The sequence below is a fragment of the Gorilla gorilla genome, chromosome X (genome assembly GCF_029281585.2).
Source record: "Gorilla gorilla gorilla isolate KB3781 chromosome X, NHGRI_mGorGor1-v2.1_pri, whole genome shotgun sequence".
Classification (NCBI taxonomy): domain Eukaryota; kingdom Metazoa; phylum Chordata; class Mammalia; order Primates; family Hominidae; genus Gorilla; species Gorilla gorilla.
In genome coordinates, this window is record NC_073247.2 from 89339188 (window position 1) to 89363531 (window position 24344).

Below are 24344 nucleotides of genomic sequence, written 5' to 3' on the forward strand. Positions count from 1 at the left end.
TTTCTTGGGTGATGGAAATGTTCAGAAATTATAGAGTGGTGTTTGTTGCACAACTTTGCAAATATTCTGGAGACCACTGTATTCCACAGTATAACATGCTGAATTGTATCTTGGTTAAAAAAAAAAAAAAAAAAAAAAAAAAAACCTCTCATCATATCTTATCATTTTCATTTTATATTGACTTAAAGTATAATATATTGCTATACTCTAAGCACAACCTGGTAAGTATTAACCTAAAAAAACCTTGAATGTTCTAAAACTTACAAATGCAGATAGACACCTTTGTAGACATACATACACAAACACACACAGATTGTTCATTTGATAAACTGTAGAAAGATTATGTTATTCTGGGGGAAATAAGAAAATTGTAGTAGTAGTATTATCTAACATACCATACTAAGAAGGAAGCCAAAGTTTAAATTACAGGTAATCTAGATCAGTGACTGTTCGTGTTACAAGAACAAGCATATTATTATTACTGTAGTACTACTGAGACCAATAATTTATATATTGAGCACTTACTATTTGCCAGGTAGGTACTATTATAAACCTTGTACATGTATTGTCTCATTTAATGCCCACAATAGTCAGTCAAGTATATTGTAATCCCCCACTTTACAGATGAGGAAACTGAAGCATAGATTTTTTATACAAACAGAAAGTAGAAAAGCCCAAAGTTAGACCGAGGCAGTTTTTCTATAAAGCCTCTTTACTATTATCCTACAATTTCCCCCATAACAATAAAACACTGCAGACACGAGTGGTTTTGCAGACTGAAAATCTACCCAGGTTAGAATACATAATTCAACTACACATAAAATATGCTTAGATTCTTTTTAAACTATTAAGTATAACAATTAGTTTCAAATCAAAATATTATATATCACACTAACTTAACTTTATTGGTAACAGTAACCATATAAATCATTTGAAGGCATGGTCATTCAGATTAATTCCTAAAATTAAAAACCAATTATAATACCTTGTTCTGGGCCGCTGTTCATCTTCGGATTCACTAACTTCTTCACTAACTCCTGATTCCTGAAAATCAGAATCTTCTGAATCTTCACTGCTCACTTGAATTTTAAAAAATACATAAAATTATTAATTATTTTTCAATAGAAACCTAATTCACTTAATTTACCGCTGACTCGACATTAAAACAGAGCATTGTAAGAACATCAGAGGTATATATGTGAATGGATAATACATAATATAGAATATACCAGTTAATGCTTTACATGATATACATTAAAAAAATTCAGATGTATTTCTAATGTAATTATAAAACTGTGGTTGTACATTAAAATATAAGTATTCAATTGTATATGAATTGACAGAATAAGAATAAATTACCTGTCAATAAAATATATGTAATTACCAAAGGTAAATTAATGAAAAAGAAGTTTGGCTATTCAAAACAAGCAAGGTAGGCTGGCCAAGATGGAGTAAGATTACAGATTCTCTCCACCAATGATGACACAACCGAAGAACTCGGAAAGGGAAACAATAATAGGCAGATTGGAGACTGAAATCAAAACTTGAATAATGACCCCTCTACAATTGGTGGAGGGGAGAGAGCTGTGAGGGCGTATGGTTATTTTCTTTCTTTGTTTCCTGGTTTTGACCAGAAGGCAGGCTAAATTCCAAAGGTATGCAGACGGTACTGACAACAAGACTGTGAAGAAAAATCCCTATTTCTAGCTACAATACCAGGAAAATCAGGCTATACATGTGGAATCCTCAATTTTCTTTTTCTCACAATTAACACAGTAATGGAAGCATATAAAATTCCAGGAGAAAACTTCTTTCTGGCCAGAGGAAGCAGGGCAGAAAAAAATACAAGATAAGCTTACAACATCTTATAGTGCCAGAAAACAAAGCAGTGTTCAAACATGGGCAGGCACATGTTGAAAGGACACAAGATTCAACTTGAAGGAGCTCCCAACAACCAAAGCTAGAACAATTTGAGCAATAAAATAAATGATACTATTTGATTATAACTGGTAAAATAAAAATCTATAAGTCATATTGATATAAATAATGCAATAAATAAATAGGGGAAAACAAATCTCCCTTACAATTACTAAATGTGGAAGTAATGAAATAAATAGAAAATTACAACTAGGCAAATACCACAGTACTAACTGCTTCACCCAAGATGCATACTAAAATTAGTGGGCTTAAGTATGATAAGAAACAGGATATATGCATGGTCACAAAGTATCTCCCAACAAAATACTAAATATAGATAGAAAAATAATATTTTCTTCTTTACAGTGGAAAAATACCAGCAGACACCAACTTAAGCAAGTAACAAAAGTTAACCGTGAGAGTAATAAGACATATTGACGGCTGGGCATGGTGGCTCACCCCTGTAATCCCAGCCCTTTGGGAGGCCAAGTTGAGAGGATCACTTGAGCCCACGAATTTGAGACCAGCCTGGGCAACATAGGGAGATTCTGTCTCTACAAAAAAAAATTAAAAATTAGCCAGGCATGATGGTACACACCTGTGGTCCCAGCTACTTGGGAGGCTGAGACGAGAGGATCACTTGAGCCCAGGAGGTTGAGGCTGCAGTGAGCCATGATTGCACCACTGTACTCCAGCCTGGGCAACAGAGCAAGGTCTTCTCTCAAAAAAAAAGACATACTGACATCATCTATTCTTGATATCATGCACTGAAGACACAACATCACTTCTGTGGTATTCTGTCAAAATGCATAATAATCTCAATTCAATCACGAGAAAACATTAGACAAATATATATCAAGGAACAGTTGAGAAAATAAGGAATCAACACTCCACAAGTGTCAAGGTCATCAAAGGAAAGACTGAGGAATTGTCACAGACTGAAGTAGATTAAGGAGACATTATAACTCAATGCAATGTGAGATCCTGGATTGAATCATAGAGCAGAAAGAAAACATTAGTGGGAAAACTAATCTCTGAATAAGATCTATAGTTTACTTCAGAGGTCATAAAACATTTTATGTAAAAAGCTTGATAGTAAATATTTTTGACTTGTGGACCATATGGTCTCTGTTGCAACTACTCATCTCTACTCAACTTTGCCATTGTACATATGTGAAAACAGTAAATTAATGAATATGGCTGTGTTTCAATAAAAGCTTATTTATAAAAACAGGCAGAGGATCAGATTTGGCCCACAGGTGCAGTTTGTAAACCCCCGGCTTAGTTGATAGTATTGTACCAATATTAATTTCCTGGTTTTGATCATGGTACTATGATAAGGTATTAAATTAGGGAAGCTAGGTGAAAGATACACAGAACTCTGCACTATTTGTGTAACATTTCTGTAAATCAAGAATTGTTTCAAAATAATTTTTAAAAAAAATCTATCATAACCTGAGATCAGAATCAAAGATCTATTCCAGCTAAAAAATGAGAGAACATAAATGCTAACAGAAATGCTATAAATGGGAGAACATAAATGCTATAAAGAAATATCGGGGGAGAGGGGAACAAAGAGTTATTGTTTAATGGTTAAAGAGATTCCATTTGGAATGACGACACGTTTTAGGGACAGACAGAAGTGATGGTTGTATAAAAATGTGAATGTACTTAATGTCACTGAATCGTACACTTAAAAATGGGTAAAATGGTAAATTTTATGTTACATATATTTTACCACAATAATAAAAAAAAAAGAATAGCTAAGCAACTGGAAAGCTGGGAGAATACCAAAAACACACACATTGACACCAAAAAATCCTGTAATTAAGTATAATTTTAAGCCTAGTATTAATTGTTCACCCAGCATTTTAAAATTTTTGAAATCTACCAAAAATTTGAAAGAATTATTGAATGAACACTTGTATCCCTTCTCCTAAATTCACTTATTGTTAGCAGTTTACCACATTTGCTTTTTTTTCTTTCTCTCTCTACACACACACACACACACAGGCACACACAACTTTTCTTACACTGAACCATGTGATATTAAGCGTGGATGACACTTTACCCCTAAGCATAAGGATACTGCCCTACATAACTAAATACCATTATCACATCTGAAAAAAAAATTACTATCATCTAATATGAAGGCAATATTTACAATTTCAAATTGTCACTAAAATAATTTTGTAACATTTTTCTAATTTAGGAGAAAATTAGAGTTCACATGTTGCACTTTGTTCTTATGCCTCTTCAATGCATTTCAATTTAATTCAACTAGATTTAATAAGTAGACTATTCACTACTGATTTTTTCCCATCTCTCAATTCAAATTTCCAAATAACATAGGAACATTAGAATTTACAAACCTCAGAAAATCATGCAACTTCAACTATATATCAACCACTATGATCATAATCCATATTAGAAACACAAATATGATGAGATTTTAGAAGTTTACTCTCTCCTACACAAACAAAAAACAACAACAACAACAAAACCACTTGGGTAATAAATTACCCACAGAATCAGGCTGTAGAAACACAGATCATAGAAAACTCAGGTTTTAATAAAGCAAATCTCAAATGTAATCATATATATTAAAAGGGTCTATATATTGAACTAAGCTTCAGAAGCAAAATCAATATTGCCCCTTTTGTTGAAGAGGCACAGGAATCCATGTTGTGATATATAACATGCTAAATCACACAGTTCCTTTATAGAATCTGTAAGAGCTTGCAGCCATATTGCAAAGAAATTTATAAGACAAGCTGGGCGCAGTGGCTCACGCCTGTAATCCCAGCACTTTTGGGAGGCCGAGGCAGGTGGATCACGAGGTCAGGAGATCGAGACCATCCTGGCTAACACGGTGAAACCCTGTTTCTACTAAAAATATAAAAAATTAGCCAGGCATGGTGGTGGGCACCTGTAGTCCCAGCTACTCGGGAAGCTGAGGCAGGAGAATGGCGTGAACCCGGGAGGCAGAGCTTGCAGTGTGAGCCGAGATCACGCCACTGCACTCCGGCCTGGGCAACAAAGCAAGACTCTGACTCAAAATAAATAAATAAATAAATAAATAATAAAAATAAAAAAATAATAATAATAAAAAAGAAATTTATAAGACAAGTAGTCACAAAATGATGTACTATTATTTATTAACATTAAAATGTCCATGACATATTAATTGTATATGTGTGTGGCAAGAACTTCTCCCCCTCATCTTTAGTGAATAACTCTTGCCCAAAAGCCCTATAAATGTTTAGGATTCCAAGACTATGTCCTTAGCTTTCCATTTGTAAAACACTACAACTCCACTGAATAACCTCAACTATTTTTGTGATATTGTACATACACCATGACAACTCTAAAAACCTGACACTCATTGTAGACTTTTCCCTTTCATACCAATTAAGAAGACCTAACAATTCAACCTCCTGTAAGACTCAAGTCAATCTTCCTCTTCTCCAACAACCCCATTTGTCATCAACCACAGCAATACCTTCCAAACATTCAGTGCCTTCATTCTCACTGAATAGTAAGGAACTAATCTGATCATATGATATCTTTGATTAAAATCTTTCAATAGGGAAAAAAGTGGTCATGCTGAGATTGTGATTCTTGGGTGTTAGTAATCAACATCTCGTTCCTTGATCTGGGTGCCCTACGTTTTCATCAAGATGTCTACTTATTGATAATGTGCACTTCTTTGTACATACATTTCAAATAAAACATTTTTTAAAGTGGTGGTAATCCTCTATGATTATACTAAAAAATGCTAAATTGTATACTGTAAATGGTGAACTGTGTGGTTTGTGAGTTATATCTCAATATAGCTGTTATACAAAAAAATTAAAAATAAGGCCGGTACGGTGGCTCACGCCTATAATCCCAGCACTTTGGGAGGCCGAGGTAGGTGGATAACCAGAGGTCCAGAGTTCAAAAATAAATACAGTAATTGAAAAAAAAAAAAAACTTTTCAATGGCTCTGCATCCTTTAGAGCCTATTATATTTCCCAAACACTTGCAAAAATGCGTTCCTATTCCTAGTTGGCAAGGAAGAGTTCATCTGCCATCCATGGGTTGGGTACTAACAACAGTCTTCAAAATTTACCCCTAGTCATCAAAAAGCCCACCACAGCAACAACAAAAAAATTCTTTGAACTTTTTGTTACCCAAAATTCGCAGGCAAATATCACATTTAATTACCCAATATACATTATTTAACATAAAATGACCTTCCCCAAACCTCAAATTATAAATAGAGACACCAAAGAGATGTACACCTTGGTATACCACCCAGTACTCCAGTGTGAAAAACACAGGCTTACAAAGATCTCCAGTATCTGGTCTCTGTTTTACAGGCCCAGCTTCATCCCTTGTTGTTCCTTTCCCTACTCCTATCTATAGAGCAGCTTATACTATATTAATTGTATCCTATCCATCATGTGCCAACATTTTACACAGGTTTTAAAATTTTTTTTCCCTGCTTGTGTTGTAAATTTTCACAACAATCTACGTGCTCCCACATTTTGAATTTAATCTGTTGGGTAAAAGCCTTCTTTGTGAAGCCTTCTCTGGGGTAACTCCTACCCCTCTAGAAGCTAAAGAAGCCCTTCTTTGTGCCACATTATATAATTACGTTACACAAAATGTCCCTCATGGTGCTATAATTTTTTATAATATAAAGGTCAATAATTCTTACTAAACCAGTGACTGCCAAACCTAGTTACCTATCAGAATCACTGAGATAACATTTTTATTCATTTTTGTATCCTCAATGCCCACCATACTGCTGGAAACATGTAAGCCCTCAATGCAAAAGGACTCAGGCTTTTAATGAAATGGAAATCTACTCTGATTATATGCCAGTCAAGTTCTGCATATAAGCTTGCATAAATTTACCCAAATTAATTTCATTTTCTACCCTTCTACAGGAAAGCACTATTTCTGCAGTTGTATGCAATCTTATACTTTCTACATAATGTTTTATTTATTAAATCATATTTATTTCTCTTTATAATCTAAAGGTTAAAAATATTCTTTGTGTCATCTAAAGTTTCTGGGTTATCTTCCCACTCTAAATTATTAATTTTAATCTCATGTGATAGTATACTTGTTGCCAGTGTACTGACATTTGCTTAATATAAGTGGTCAATTGTTTGAGCAGATATGCTTAAATTTCTTTTTTTTTAAATTTTCTTGGAGAAAGAGTCTCGCTCTGCCGCTCAAGTTGGAGTGCAATGGCGCAATCTCAGCTCACTGCTGCAACCTCCACCTCCTGGGTTCAAGCGATTCTCCTGCCTCAGCCTCCAGAGTAGCTGGGACTACAGGTGCGTGCCACCAAACCCAGCTAATTTCTTATATTTTTAGTAGAGACGGGGTTTCACCGTGTTAGCCAGGATGGTCTCAATCTCCTGACCTTGTGATCCACCCGACTTGGCCTCCCAAAGTGCTGGGATTACAGGTATGAGCCACCGTGCCTGGCCATACACTTAAATTTCATTACTATAATTAGTTTACAAAACCAGTATTTTTTTTGTTTTTGCTTTTGAGACAGAGTCTCACTCTGTTGCCCAGGCTGCAATGCAGTGGTGCAATCGCTGCTCACTACAGCCTTGACCTCCGGGGCTCAGGTGATCCTCCCACCTCAGCCTCCCAAGTAGCTGGGACTACAGGTGCACACCACCACACCCAGCTATTTCTTCTATTTTTCATAAAGATGAGGTTTCCCTATGTTGCCCAGGCTGGTCTTAAACTCCTGGGCTCAAGCAATCTGCCCACCTCAGCTTCCCAAAGTGCTAGGATTACAGGCATAAGCCACTGTGCCTGGTCCAATATGTTCTTTACATTCAGAATTAAAACATCTTACCCTTTCTTCTGTTTCTGCCTTTGACTTCTTTATGCTCTTTAGGCTTTGTCTTTTTTTCTTCTCCAGATTCTCCGTCACTCACAGTCAGTTTGTGCCTCAAAAGCCTATGTCTGTATCTTGGCTTCTTAGATTCTTCAGAATCTGAATCTGATTCAGAATTGACTTGATTTTTTGCTTCTAAATGAAGAAAATAAATCAATAAAGCCTTCTTCAGCCTTTAAAATGCCTTGTAAATCTATTTTGCCTGTTGACAACTACTGCAACTTATGAAAAAAATCAGAGTTAGACACATACTTTGGTATCATTGGTGTTATCAGGTAATCTCACACATCAGACTTGACATATTACTATTATTAAATATTGACTAAATATCACCTATATATTTATAGAACCTTTTGTAAGGTATAAATATTTTGCTTTGAAAATCATCTGTTTAGGGTCGGGCGCAGTGGCTCACACCTGTAATCCCAGCTCTTTGGGAGGCCGAGGTGGGCAGATCACCTGAGTTCGGGAGTTCAAGACCAGCCCGATCAACATGGAGAAACCCCGTCTCTACTAAAAATACAAAATTAGCAGGGTGTGGTGGCGCATGCCTATAATTCCAGCTACTCGGGAGGCTAAGGCAGGAGAATCGCTTGAACCCGGGAGGCAGAGGTTGCAGTGAGCCAAAATTGCGCTATTGCACCCCTGCCTGGGCAACAAGAGCAAAACTCTGTCTCAAAAAAAAATCACCTGTTTATTGGCAGTAACTGACAAAATTAGAGTAACTTCCATAATTATTACAAGATATTCAAGAGAAGTCATGGTAATAAAGTTTTAAACATTTCCATGAACTCTAAATACAAGTATTAAGAGATTTTTTTTCTTCTTCTTCTTTTTGAGATGGAGTCTCGCTTTGTCACCCAGGCTGGAGTGCAGCAGCATGATCTCAGCTCACTGCAACCTCTGCCTCCCAGGTTCAAGTGATTCTCCTGCCTCAGCCTCCTGAGTAGCTGGGACTACAGGCACGCACTGTCACGCCCAGCTACTTTTAGTAGAGACAGGGTTTCACCATGTTGGTCAGGCTGGTCTCAAACTCTTAACCTCAAGTGATCCACCTGCTTCGGCCTCCCAAAGTCCTGAGATTATAGGCGTGAGCCACCACGCCGGGCCATATTAAGATATTTCTTGGTCAGATATTCTTCAAAGACTGAATTAGTCAAGGAATCAAATTATGACATTAAAAACTTCTCTCTGGGGAGCTCACCCTCATCTCCTGGGTTTTCTTCATTTTGTTTTCCAGTTCTTTTTTTCCCTTCTTCTGGCTCATCATCTGAAGATCCATCCTCATCAGAGGAAAGATTGGCTTTAATTTCTTCTAAAAGCATCTTCTTGGCAATTCTTGAGAGTAAAAAACAATAAAAAAAGAACTATATATCTGGGGGTGAAATATACCAAATTAAAAATAAAAACAGACTTCTTTGAATCAAAATAGAAATAAATGTGCCAATAGATTTTATATTGTAAATAAACAACTAGCAAAACCATGTTTTAACCTAAGCTATAAAAAAAAACTTTTAAAAATGTTCTTTACACTTATTATTTCTCAATTCTATACAATTCTGCAATACATTGAAAACTCTGAAGGACATATTCTATTGACTATTTTTACCAATTGCAATTTGATGCTGCATAACCTTCCAATCCTCTATTTGCTTTGCTGACACCATCCTACAACTACAAAGTCAGACAGGTCAACAACAGTAAATGAACTTGTTCAGATAAATGGCATTCCAAGATAAAACTCCACGAGAGGTTTTATTCAACAGCAAAATATATTCTTGGAAAACCAATGTGTAATAAACCACTATATAATGACACCTTGCTTCAAACTAGAGGATGATAGTTTTGGACCTTAATTTCAATGTACTACATAAATGCTGTGAACCAGATGAAAGCATACACAAATGTTAAGTATTACAGCAATAAATAATCTCTAATAATATTCAAAACAGGGGAAAGAAGGGACATGAGTGCTATTAATTACATACATGGTAAAAAGAACACGAATTACCATAAATGGGTTACTTTAAAAAAAATAGTGCAGTTGCTTCACTCACAACAAAATTTCTCAAGATGCTCCTCAAAGACCAATTTGCTAATGGAAAAATCAATTACTAAAAGCATAAGAAAACACTACTTTTACTCCTACCATCATATACTAAAATAAAATATATTCCTAGGAAATCTCCATGTTTATACTCAAGAAAAATAACTGAAAATGTAAGATTAAAGCAATCATACAGCTTTTGTGCAAGACAAGATGTTTTGATAAGTCTGGGTATCCTTTCAATATAAATTCACAAATCACAGTAACAAGAAAATAGCTTATAGAAAAGTTCAAAAAGAAGATGGCATGATCCTGACAGTCTGCCATGAGCTAATCTGTATGGGATAAACATGTTCTCTGCAATCAAGACTGACTCTCTAACTAAGTCAAAAACTTGTAGCTGAGATGATGGAACATTTGTTATTTCTGGATTTGAAACCCCTCTTTACACTTCTTAGCACACACCCACATTTCAATGAAGAATTCATTCAATGGCAGGAGATATTAATGCATGTTAGCTGCCTCCTAAATTTTATTTGACAGGTAGATTGTTCATTACTATTCATATTCAAAGATGCATAGCAAAGGCATCTAAATAGACTGAAGCAAAATAGGCAATCACTTCCATAAATGTTTATTATATGCCTTTTGGTGCTTTCTCCCTCAAATAGATGGATCAGGAATATTTAGACAACACACAGAATCATCAATTGCTAAAGGAAGCCACAGATGGGTTTGCTTTTCTGAGGATTTCTGCCCTAATTTGTATTTCAATAAAGTGAAGATTAGATCACACCAATTCAAATCTTACTAAAGTTGAGCTATAAAGTTTTGCTCTTACATTTCTAGATCAATGGTTTGCACAATGTAAGCTTTTTTAAAATGGGACAAATACAGGGTTGCCAACTTTTCATTTTGCCAAAAAAAGAAATTTAAACCCAAATTCCATTTACTTTCATCATTTATAAAATAAAGACTATTTACAACATACCCTCCCCAAATTAGGAAACAGTTTCAGAATAAAGGGAAACCCTTTAAATTGAAGAAATACATCTTTCTGGAAAAATTCTCTAAAATCATCTTTTTAAAAAAAAATTTCAGCCAGGCGTGGTGGCTCATGCCTGTAATCCCTGCACTTTGGAAAGCAGAGGCAGGCAGATCACCTGAGGTCAGGTGTACGAGACTAGCCTGGCCAACATGGCGAAACCCTGTCTCTACTAAAAGTACGAAAATTAGCTGGGTGTGGTGGCGCGTGCCTGTAATCCCAGCTACTCAGGAGGCCGAGGCAGGAGAATTGCTTGAACCCGGGAGGCGGAGGTTGCAGTGAGCTGAGATCATGCCATTGCACTCCAACCTGAGCGACAAAATTCCGTCTCAAAAGAAAAAAAAAATTCATGTATGTTTATTACAATGTTGTCTGCAATAGCAAAGGGTGAGAAAACGTTTAAACATTCAATATCAGAAACTGATTAAATAGTACTTTCACATGATTATCCATAAGAGATAGAAATTAAAATGATATTCTAAATAAGATTAAGATAGAAAATATTTATTAATATTCAGTGAAAAAGTAATTTATAAACCACAATATAGTTCTATTAAAAAAAAAAAAAACTTCAAAATTTGTATGTCCCTAAAAAAGACTAGAAGATACTAAAATAAAATGTTAGCAGCAAATTTCTATGTCTGGCACAGCACTTTTTTTTTCTGTTGGTATATATTAAAACCATCTTTAGTAATACTACACTGTCATTTCTCATGGACCAGAAAAACTTCCTCAAACTAATCTGAATAATGAATTTTGGGACGAATAAATATGTGTGTGTGTGTGTGTGTGTGTGTGCATAAAATATGTGAAGCATTGAATACTGGATTAGAAATGGAAAAACACAGTTTGCTTGCAAGTACAAGATCTCATACCATCATTTGGGTTGAACACTAAACAGCCAACAAAAATACAATTCCTAATCTAGTTACTTGAAAGCCTAGTTCAACAACCTGATTTCAGTTTGTGTTTACAAGTTCAAAAAAAGTCTTTAAAAAATTCCTATTAACTATAAAGATTTGGTTGTTAATTGTAGGAAATCACATAATTTTTCTTCTTTCAAATCCCAGTCTCCAAAGAATATGTCTACTAAAAAACGGAAAGTCACAATACATAAACCTACTTAATGCATTCTCAAGTTCTGGATTGTCATTAGACTAAGAAATATGATGTACATGAGATAAAATACAATTGTATACCTATTAATAAATCATATAAAGTGAAATCAGATCCACATACTGTAGAAGTACAACTTAGCGACAACTTTCAGTAAGACCATAACATATAGAACAATCATAGTACATTCAGAAGCCAAAAAATTACAAACTTCAGGTCATTTTTCTCCAAATCACAAATTATATACAGAGTGATGGAGACTACCTGGCTAAAGGCTTTATTTTTGCCCTCTAACACCTTTTGTCCAAAGGAAAACCTAATTTATAGCTATGTAAATTAAGCCCTAAAAAGAATAAGTTGAATCATTTTGCATAAGTTATTACTGAAGTCCAATATGTCAAAGACCCAGTCTACCATAAACCTAGCCTATAACATAATAACCTACATTTCAAAATTAGAACTTAATTTAACGGACCTAAGGGCTGAGGCTGACCTTCAACCTGAGTAGTCAGCAAGCATGTTGAAGTGAGATGTGTCCCATCTACAAAGCCTGCTGTGAGATGCTTTAAAGGGAAACTCCACTACCTTAACTCTGGAGTCACGGGCCACAGAGACTTCAAGGATATCATCACTTGAGAACCAGCTGAGGCTGGCAAAGCATCATTTTGGAGGCCTCGGCTGTACCCATGCTGGATCATGCTGGATGTATAGTCATGATCCCTAGTTGATTCTGTTTGCTCTGAAGTTTCCTTTCTTGAGGCTTTCCAGGACGATGTACTGCCCCTGGAATCTCAATGCTCAATATTACATCTTGGGGCAGGTGTAGCATCCAAAGCAGTCACGACTCTATCAGAAGCATTAGAGGCACAGGCCGTGCCACTCTTGTGGCAGAAAACCTGGGCAGAGCCAGAAGTAATGGAGCCACTCCTCCATTTTCCTGAAAGGGAGGGAAGGGAGAGGGGGAGAAAGCAAAACAATATGGGAGGAAGGGTAAAAACCCACAAACAAACAATGATCGGAACTGGCGCATGAGAAAATAAATAGGACCCCAAAACCCACATATACTAAGTCTTCCAAAGTACATAATGAACACCAAGATAACACCATTACTAAAAGAAAGCACAAATAAAATAATAAGAAGTGAGCCCAACACAATGACAAACAAGCAATCGGGAAAAAAAAAAAAAACATAGGAGAAAGCCAAGAAAGCCTTTATTAACTCCAATCCTATCTAGAAAGGAAATGAGTAATGTCTCTTGTTTAAACGCTCAAACAGGAAAGGAAAGTAAACCACCTCTTGCTGATAGGTAAATCAATAATTCGAAATGTTGAGTTTCTTAAAATGCAATCAAGAGAAGGACCTCTTGCACCAGGGAGCTTTCGAGCCATTAACAAAAGCAATACAAAATGTTAGAGCCAGAAGGACAAACCTTAGAGTACAGCTTTGTCATTCTACAGATGAGGAAACAGGCTTAGATATAGGAAATGACTCAGCCAAAGAAACAAAGCTAACTAGTGGCAAAGTCAGGAGTAGAACCTAAGATCCTAAATCCCAATCTGCTATTAATTTTACTGTGCCAGCACTATACCCTCTACTTGTTAACACTTGTATGCTAATGAGTGCCTGGGCAAATACAGACGATCCCTTTTTTTTTTTTTTTTTTTTTTCCAGACAAAGTCTTGTTCTGTCACCCAGGCTGAAGTGCAGTAGCGCAATCTCAACCTGGAGTGAGGGAGGCTCACTGCAACCTCTGCTTCCCAGGTTCAAGCAATTCTCCTGCCTCAGCCTCCCGAGTACGTAGGACTACAGGTGTGTGCCACCACACCCAGCTAATTGTTGTAGTTTTATTAGAAACAGGCTTTCACCATGTTGACCAGGATGGTCTCAAACTCCTGACCTCAGGTGATCCATCCACCTCAGCCTCCCAAAGTGCTGGGATTACAGGCATGAGCCACTGCGCTGACCCCCATTTTTAAAAATAAGTGTATTTCGCATATTTCAAATTTATGTATTTAGAAATGCAAGAATTCAAGCTTTAATTTTTTTTTTAATTTTATTTTAGAGACAGTCTTGCTCTGTTGCCCAGGCTAGAATGTAGTGGCACAAACACAGATCCCTGTAACCTTGAACTCCCGAGCTAAAGCAATCATTCTGCCTCTGTATCCTGAGTAGCTGGAACTACAGGCATGTACCACCATGCCCGGCTAATTTTTTTTTTTTAGTAGAGACAAGGTATCACTATGTTGCCCAGGCTGGTCTTAAACTCCTGGCCTCAAGTGATCCTCCCACCTCAGCCTCCCAAAGCATAGGGACTGCAAGTGTGAGCCACTGCATCCAGCTTGAGTTTTTAAAGACTATAAAAGGAGTTTTAAACATATTTAATCCAGTATGCACTCTAAAATGCACGATAGGTCATCTGAGATACATTCTACAATGACCATTTTATCTTTTAAGAGGTTCTGAGAACAGGTTTGAAGAAAATTGCTGGAAAAAAATATATTTTTAGAAGGCCAAAATACTGGGCATCCATAAACAAGGTGATAAAATTTGCTTAAAAATTGGTTTTTGTGTACAATATCATAATAGAGTACTTAATTTACAGAATTATAAATAAGATAATGGGTTTAAATGCATGCTCTTTAGAGGTACCTAAGTATATGTAGTACTAAAGCATCACACCATATTTTAAATTTTGATATATAAAATAATTCAAAGGAGTATAGCCAAGGAATGTTAAATATTTTAGTAGGGTGTGAGGCTTTGTTTTAATAAATGTCATATATTTAAGGGATAGGAATCAAAAAACAAAACATGTGGCCAGGCACGATGGCTCATGCCTGTAATCCCAGCAATTTGGGAGGCCAAGGCAGGCAAATAACCTGAGGTCAGGAGTTTGAGACAAGCCTGGCCAACATTGCAAAACCCCATCTCTACTAAAAATACAAAAATTAGCCGGGCATGGTGGCAGGCACCTGTAGTCCCAGCTACTTGGGAGGCTGAGGCAAGTGAATCACCTGAACCCAGGAGGCGGAGGTTGCAGTGAGCAGAGATCGTGCCACTGCACTCCAGCCTGGGTGACAAAGCGAGACTCTGTCTCAAAAAAAAAAAAAAAAAAAGTTATGGAATATAGAATTCTTCAAAATTCATATTAGTATATATTTCAACTCAGGTTCAAAATTAGTATCTTAAGTTTTCTATTAAAAAATATGACTGGCCAGGCACGGTGGCTCATGCCTGTAATCCCAGCACTTTGGGAGGCCGAGGCGGGCGGATCACTTGAGGTCAGGAGTTCGAGAGCAGCCTGGCCAACATGGTGAAATCTCGTCTCTACTAAAAATTCAAAAATTAGCCAGGTGTGCTGGCGGGTGCCTGTAATCTCAGCTACTCAGGAGGCTGAGGCAGGAGAATTGCTTGAAACAGGGAAGTGGAGGCTGCAGTGAGCCGAGATCATGCCACTGCACTCCAGCCTGGGTGATAGAGTGAGACTCTGTCTCAAAAAAAAAAAAATAAATAAATAAATAAATATATATATATATATATATATATATATATATATATATAAAAAACTAAGGCATAATGATCTGTACCCCAAAATGGTGGAATTCACAAGATAATAATGAAGTCACCAAATAATCAAAAAGCTAAACAATGGTTTGAAATATTTTTTTTTAGTCGCAAATCCTACAATGTGGGTAGTTAATGAAAAGTAGCTCTGTATCCTTTTTGGCGAGGGTACCAGGAAAATTAATATCAAATGACTTTTTAAAAAAATCTTGGAGGTAGAACAATAAAAACTATGAAATTAAGAACCCACAGTTATTAATAATTCATACAGACTCTTATGTTTCAATAGGCCTGAATTATTAGTGTATTCCCTAATTTTATACAAAAATCTAAACCAGTTTTAGAGGCATTTTAACAAGAAAAAATATATTAAAATTAATATGGGAAATTTGATCATATTAAATAACTAGTTCAATATTTTTATACTTGAAAAATGAAAACACAGAATCTACTCATCTCAAATTTCAAAATTTTATTTTGAAATTTCAAAGTTAAAGACAAAGGATATTAACTCAGAAAAATGAATCACTTTTGCTAACACTAGAAATCCAAACTCTTCCTTTTTCTCTTTTTCTTTTTTTTCTTTTTTGAGGAAGACCTATTTCTTATTTTCTGGAAGTCCCAATATCACCAAAGAACAGAGAACAAGAAAGAAACACTGGTTATAATGTTTAAATCTTGACCATAGAAGGACAAAGGTCACCACTACACATCATATGTCTTTCCTGACTGGGAATTCTAGTAGAAAAAAGAAAGCCAGTAACAACTACAGCCAGTTCAGATATCTACAAGTAGATCCTATCTACTGGCTGGACACCTGTGTTATACTTAAATGACTTGCAATACTTACCTGTGCTATACAGACAAAGGAAATTGCAAAAAAAAATTACCGTAAAATTGCTAGATATTTAAAACCCTTACTCAAATGGAAAAACAAGTAAAATACTTAATTTAAAATGCCACCTTTGTTTTTCAAGTACAATAAAGGAGAATCAAAGAAGTTTTGCTAACGAAACAGAACTACCACAAAAAAAATCACAGAAAAAAATTATTCCAAATTTAGCAAATTTGCATAGAGAACAGACAACATGTGTAGGAGACAGACATTTGAAAAAGTGTTTAAAATGAAAGCAAAGTGAACATCAAACGATTAAGGGACTTGTGATACACCCATGCCATTAATTGTGCTGAAATCAGGTAAACAATCATTAAATATCTTCTTAGGCATAAATAACATCCAGAAATCATTAGTTTCCTCCGAAAATATGCTGGATTAACAGTACAGAGCCTTCATCAACAGCATACCCACACCAAGCCAGTAGGAAAAAAAAAATCATTAGCATATTTTCTAGTTTGAAACACAAAATTATCATCAAATGATACAACAACAGTTGGAAATTTAAAATGCTATGGTCTAGTCCCAATATAATTAAATATAACAATGGGACAATTTTTTTTAGCAATCTCCACATCAAATTTTGCTTCTATGAAAAAAAAAGCATTTAGTCGCACCCACAGAGAAATTATGAGAAAAAATGTGGAGTATTACTAGACCCAATTAAGCACATTTCAACAATAAAGTAAATGTGTTTGTTAGGGGAGCAGACATCCATGTAGAAATCTCAGCTCTTAGTCAAAGTTGTCAGGGAGAAAGAATGCTTATTTAGAAAAACCTAGCACTTTGGTCTTTTGCTCTCAAAAGCTCAATTGTAAATATTTCTCACATCCTGCAAAATAAGCGAATAAAGAAATTTCAAAAGATAATTCTTTTTTGGGATAAATGGTCTCTTCAGTGACTGTTCAGTATGCAATCTCTAAAGACAAGCCTAGTTTAATGATCCTCAAAACTAATACTGTTAAAATTTGAACACACTACTATCGTATTACTTGAGGCTCATTCCCAGTACAGATATTAAATTAAAATATATGATATTATTAGAAAATGTTTGGTCAAAATATCCCCAGTTATATTGAACATATAAAGGAATTATGGTGTATTTTCAATGCCAGGCTAATTACTGAATTGAAATAAATTATATGAATAGATGTCTTTTCAGAGAAAGAACCAATTTAAAATCCAACTAACAGGTATTTGAAAGGCCAATGAAACCCTACCCTAATGGCGCTTTCAAGTATATTACTTTAAAATTACGTGTATAAATTTGAAAACCTGACAACCTATTTGGTATTATTATTCTGCCATTGAAAAACTACATAAAGCCTAAGCTCTAAAAATTTGAAATAAATTTTCAGTTATATAAAATTCAAAATATATGATTAGTCTACTGTTTTTTATAAAAAGCTAAACCAGAAACATACAAGTGTTGATCAACCTATAATATTCTGTCCTTGTTCATTAAGTAAATCCAATTAAATAGAAATTAATTTATAGGTTAGACCACTCTGTCTCATAATAGTATACATTTACTTTCAAATATGAGTGATGCTACATAATAGCATGCTAAAACAGAAATGTATTCACATTTACTAAAATATTCAGGATATGACTAAGTTTTTTAAATGCCCTCAAAAGCCATCATAGCTTTAAAACAGAAAAAGTAAATAGTAGTTAAATCTGTTGCAAAACTTTCACACAAATATATATAAGTATATATGTTAGGGGAATTAAAAGTATTTATGTCCTAAATTTCAAAATTTCAAAACTTCTTTGGCTACAAACTAGCCTCTATATTTTAATAAATTATGTCAACTCTCATGATATAAAAAAGTAACATTATTATTAAAATTAAATGCTTGAACAAGAAAAAAGGTTTACAAAAATTTATTGCATCCAAATAGTTAACCATTTGCAATAATACACTATCGCTTCATAAACACCAACACTGAAAATGTATTACAATACTGCTAAAAAGACAAAGCATATAAGATTTATACACAATTTACACACAATTGTGTACAAATTTACATACAATTACAATATGCTGTCTACCAAAATACAACCTACTCAAAAATTAGGAAGTTAGAAAAATAATTCTAAGACTTAATTGTGATCTGCAAATGAATTTTTTAAGTTGCTTAGTGCATATTCAAATATGCTCAAATATATAATCTATACTAAAATAGTGCAAGAAAGTATTTGTATCCCCATCATGACTACATAACCCATGGGTATTAGATATCTCTTTGGTATAGCGAATATTAAACAAGTTAATAAATTTTATATTTTATAAAAACAAATTAAACTGAGTATAGAAAGACATGCTCAAGATAAAATTCAATTCTTCTCAAAAGTACTCAACAGGGTTGTATTTTTTAATCACAAATTCAAGGTGGAATTAAAGATACTTTCCAATAAAATACTTGCCAGTTACAGAGAGATACGATCAGGTAACTTAAAAGTTGAAAATGATATTTATATTTTGACAAGCTCTAACACACACACAAAAATTATACCTTAACAACACTCTTATTTGGTGGTTAAATATGAAATTAAAGTAAATCATTCACAGTTAAATTAAGATATAGAATGTTTAAAACATTATTAGCCTTTGAGTAACATCTGAGGCCTCATGATGTATGGAAAATCAAATAGTAGCAAATATAAATGAAGAAAAATTAAAGTATCTTAAAAAAGAGTAAAATTTTAAATGCTTTCAGTATCTGGCTGTGATGATATAATGTAAAATCCCTGATGAATAAATTGTATGCCCTTATCACTCCATTCTGGAACCTACCACCTATCCCATAAAATAAATGGATATACATTTTTAAATTTAAAAAAGTAGGCAAGCAGAATCTGAATATTTGTGTCCACAATTAAGCTCTATTCAAAACTGTAAAATAAAACTGTTCATTCACCTTAATAAAAACATTCTTCTGTTAATTAGCAGAATGCTGACCTTTGAAACAGAGAAACCTAACAGCATCAGCAAGATATAAAAGAGCGAAACTAACAGCTGAACCCAGGGCATTTACTAAGTCAGTTAATTTCTTACAAAATTATGACAGAAAATTACATGTATATTTTTATGTTTTCTTAATGTTAGAACTTACTATTAGGAATAAATGAATGGTTAATGTAGTGCTCTTTAATGAAATCATCTCAAATCTATCATGGATTTTTTGGTACTAGAATTACAGAAAATTTCGCCCAACTTTTTCTTCTTAAATATAGTAAATTTTTGACAAAAAATAAAGTCATTTGCCCATGATGACACAGACAGTTGTTAAAAATGTTAGAAATCAGATACCCTTATGCCCATTATTCCAAAATTCCATGCACTATACCACGCTGTCTTCTTGTTGAAGATTATGAGCATGGGGTATGCTATTGTCCAGGAAGTGTTTAAAAGTTATGTTGAAACATTATAGCTATAGTCTTTAATACTGTTGTTTTCCTTATTCTTCACTACACTGATAGTGTCTTTTTTTTTCTTCACCCAGCCACCCCTTACTTAAGTATATCTGTATAGGCTACACTGTTGACATTTAAACCTATTAAGTCTTATTAAAGTAAATGCTCTCATACCATGTATTTCTATTTTATTTGAAAACTGGTTAAACTCTAACTCAGTCTAGATACCTTGTAAACTGACACTTATTTTGAAAGCAATTTCTTAATCTTAAATATCTGAGTAATCTCTCTTTTTGTTTATTCTCAACAGGCCTTAATAAATAGGACCACCATATTGGATGGCAATTAACAATAGTCAAATATAGAGGAGATGTCTGTTGTTACCAATTTATTGAGATATGATTTACTTTCATCAATAATCTGTCAAAATAAATTATTCCAAAAAAATTACTGCAGTTTACATAGAAACATAAAATTGACAGTTCTGTATTTATAACACACCCTATGCTAGGTGTGTAAATAATGATATTACTTTCTCTTAAGGTTTCTGAGTTTTAGCCCATTTTCTGGCCTTTCTTTCAAACTTGCAGGAAGACTGTGAGCGAGTCTTTCTAAGGCAGGCACTCCTGGTTTTTACAACCTGCTTGCTGTTCCGTTGCTGCTGTTTGTGCCCATGCCTAGGGTGTGTTATAATCTTTTTAAAGTCCTTACAGATGGAATCATACCTATTCTCAGGATCATTGTCGTCATCATCATCATCCACTGTGACAGGCACTGATTTAGATAAGGCTTCATCTCCTTGAGGGAAAAAAGTGTACTTAAAATTAGCTTTAAATAAGCTATATAATTAAAACCATGTAAAATAAAACTGAAAGCCAAAAACTTTAAAGCAAACTAAGTGGGGTCTAAACTCTGGACTCCAAAATATGAGTAAAAAGCATTCTTATAGAAAACATAACAGGTTATTTGTGAAGTGCCAGCAGTAAAGTGATAAATAGCTGGACCTTATATATTTCAGAGTTCCTTCCCAGGGTACAAGGCTTTTAAAGTCCACCCTTCTCAGTAACAATTCTGTATCAACGGCCATCATATTAGCATAAGTTTCTTGCCACAATAACCTTCGTACTGGTCCATTTTAATTTTGACGTTAACTGGTGCTGTATCTTCGAGGAATAGCAAAACCAGTATTAATATTTTGGTAGTAGCAAGTAATTTTAAAATGCAGTTGAATGTGTATGGTATTTGTGACCTGAGTTACCCAGAGATACAGTTCAGTACAGTAAAACTTATTTTCTTATAAAAAGCTGCATTTCTATATTTTGATTAAAAATCTAAAGAGGGCCGGGTGAGGTGGCTCACGCCTGTAATCCAAGCACTTTGGGAAGCCAAGGCGGGCGGATCACCTGAGGTCAGGAGTTCCAGACCAGCCTGGCCAACATGGCGAAATCCCATCTCTACTAAAAACACAAAAATTAACCAGGCATGGTGGTGTGTGCCTGTAATCCCAGCTACTAGGGAGGCTGAGGCAGGAGAATCACTTGAACCTGGGAGGCGGAGGTTGCAGTAAGCCAAGATCGCACCACTGCACTCCAGCCTGGGTAACAACTCTCTCAAAAAAAAAAAAAATCTAAAGAGGTTAAGATTTGGGCATTTCATTCTATATAAATTTTACTTCAAAAGAAAAACTGAAATATTAAACTGTAGGTTAATACTATGCATGCTTAAGTATTTCAGGAGAAGTATGCTGATGTCTACCATTTAATTTGAAATGCATCAAAGATTTTAAGGGTATTATACTAAGTGAAAAAAGCCAATCTCAAAAGGTTATATACTTCATGATTCCATTTCAAAATAGCAAAATTACAGTGATGAAGAACAGATTACTAGTTGCCAGATGTCAGGAATGGAGGTAAGGACAGCAGTATCACAAGGGAGACTTGTGATAATGGAACTGGTTTGATATATCGGTTGTGGTGGTGATTATACAAACATACACACGTGGTACAACTGCACTGAACTATACTTATACACACACAAATGAGTGCATGTGAAACTGGTGAAATCTGAATAAATCTTCAGTTTTCTGGTTTTGACACTGTACTAGAGTTACAAGATATTACCCTTGAGGGAAACTAAGTAAAGGGTATCTGAGACCTCCCTGTATTTTTTTTTTTTTTTACAAATTTCTGTGGATTTATAATTATGCAAAATAAAAAGCTAAAAAGGCAAAAAAAAGATATACTGATGGATAGACAGAAGGATATATAGATATGTTATCAAGAAAATACAGTATAATATTAATGGTAGATGCTTTGGTGTATACTTAAATGTTTTTCACAATAAAATGTTGAAGAGAAATGGAGGAAAAAATCTATAAAGGAAACAGACACCTACAGGCTCAGGATAGAAATACACTAAATAAGGCCAGGCGTGGTGGCTCAAGCTTGTAATGCCAGCATTTTGAGAGGCTGAGGCGGGCGGATCACTTGAGGTCAGGAGCTCGAGGCCAGCCTGGCCAACGTGGAGAAACCCTGTCTCTACTGAAAATACAAAAATTAGCCAATGTGGTGGCATGCACCTGTAATCTCAGCTACCCGGGAGCCTGAGGCACGAGAATCGCTTGAACCCGGAAGGCAGAGGTTGCAGTGAGCAGGGATTGCAGTGAGCCGAGATTGCACCACTGCACTCCAGCCTGGGTGGCAGAGTGAGACTTCAACTCAAAAAAAAAAAAGAGACAGAGAGAGAGAAGAGATTTCATAAATCCCAGCAAACTCACAATAAATATCTCATTCAAACAGACCAATCTTCAAATGAAATATAATTAGTAACAGTACTGTCACTCCCTCTTTACTACACCTTTCAAAATTTGACCTATCCTTTGAAGTTCAAATGCCAACTATTCTTCTAAATATTTCCCCAAATATTTAAGTAGCTCACTTGCCATTTATTGTGTAGCCCCATTATAGTTTGTTGTGTTTGTTATTGTTTTTGTTTTGAGACGGAGTCTCGCTCTGTCGCCCAGGCTCGAGTGCAGTGGCGCGATCGTGGCTCACTGCAATCTCCATCTCCTGGGTTCAAGCGATTCTCCTGCCTCAGCCTCCCAAGTAGCTGGGATTACAGGTGTGCGCCACTACACCTGGCTAATTTTTTTGTATTTTTAGTAGAGATGGGGTTTCACCATGTTGGCCAGGCTGGTTTCGAACTACTGACCTCAGATGATCCACCCACCTTGGCCTCCCAAAGTGCTGGGATTACAGGCCCCATTCTAGTTTTATATCTTTCTTCTGTTACTTTTTTTAATGATTTCTCTATGTCTGTCTTGCATTAAACTGCAATCTCCTAGGACCATGTTCTTCATCTTGGTTATTCATGCCATTACCAAGCCCCAATTTCTAGGAAAATACTGTAGCTGTAATATGATACCCAAATACTGCGAATAAACTGGAATCCTCTAAACTCAATAGGGGGCAGGGTTTTTCTTTTAACCTTCTAAAACTGTGACCTAAAATTAAGTTAGACAGAGGAGTACATAAATTCAGCATGCTTACATAAGCATGTAAGTAAATTCTGAAGGAATATCATAACACTGGCTCACACGCAAACTTATCTTTAAAAACAGAACTTTTTACAGCGCTTATTTTCAAGGCACTCATATTCTATTCTACTTGTTTCTATTGACAAGGCCCAATTTTTCACAGGTTAAATTCCCTAACAAATTTATCTTCTTTCTTATTTCATCCCAAATAATCATCTTAGCCCCCAAAAATATCCAGGGTAAAGAAAATCTCAACAAGGCTTATTTCACCAAGCAGTTGAAGGATTGGAATTTGCTGAAGTGACAAATTCTCAAAGTTTCTCTTGATACACACCTGAGAAAAAGTTTACTCCCCATCAGCCTATTTGTCCTTCAGATCAAAGTTAAATAAATCAAAATGGAACACAGTGATCTAGATCAGTGCTGAGATAAGTAATTATCAAGAGATGCATCAATTGAGTATTTGCCATATATCACCATCCCTTCTTAAGGCCTAATGAATTCATATTAATTATTACACTAAATATTAATAATTCTCAACATGAGAGGTGCATAACAGAAACTTTCATAGGTATCAATAAATCAAGTGAGATCTTAAGAAAAGTAGTAAAATACTTGAAATCAAACATACTGATTTCACCAGTGAAACTGTTTAATCACAGAAACCAATTTTCCAAAGTTTAAAAATAGCCAGACTAAGAAAAAAAAAGGAAGAACCAAATAAATAAAACCAGAAATAAAATTAGCTCAGTGACATATAGCTTTTAATGGATTTTTAACTAATTTTTAAACACAATTTATTATTCTTAAACTCTAATCCTTAATAAGGATTTTCACAGCTAACCTAACAACTAAAACATTGATTTGACATCAAAGTAAATATTAGATTC

The 24344-nt window shown here is 35.0% G+C and overlaps 1 protein-coding gene across 10 annotated transcripts in view; it reads right to left on the bottom strand.

Moving 5' to 3' along the window:
- Positions 1-24344, bottom strand: part of ATRX (ATRX chromatin remodeler) — a 282427-nt gene that overhangs the window by 154816 nt on the left and 103267 nt on the right. For all 10 annotated transcript variants that reach the window (XM_055376622.2, XM_019019449.4, XM_055376624.2 and 7 more), the window contains 4 exons: positions 20645-20717; positions 9036-9169; positions 7790-7966; positions 986-1079 (listed from right to left, as the gene is read on the bottom strand). In XM_055376622.2, the coding sequence (XP_055232597.1) occupies positions 986-1079; positions 7790-7966; positions 9036-9169; positions 20645-20717 (478 nt within the window). The remainder of the gene's footprint in view (positions 1-985; positions 1080-7789; positions 7967-9035; positions 9170-20644; positions 20718-24344) is intronic.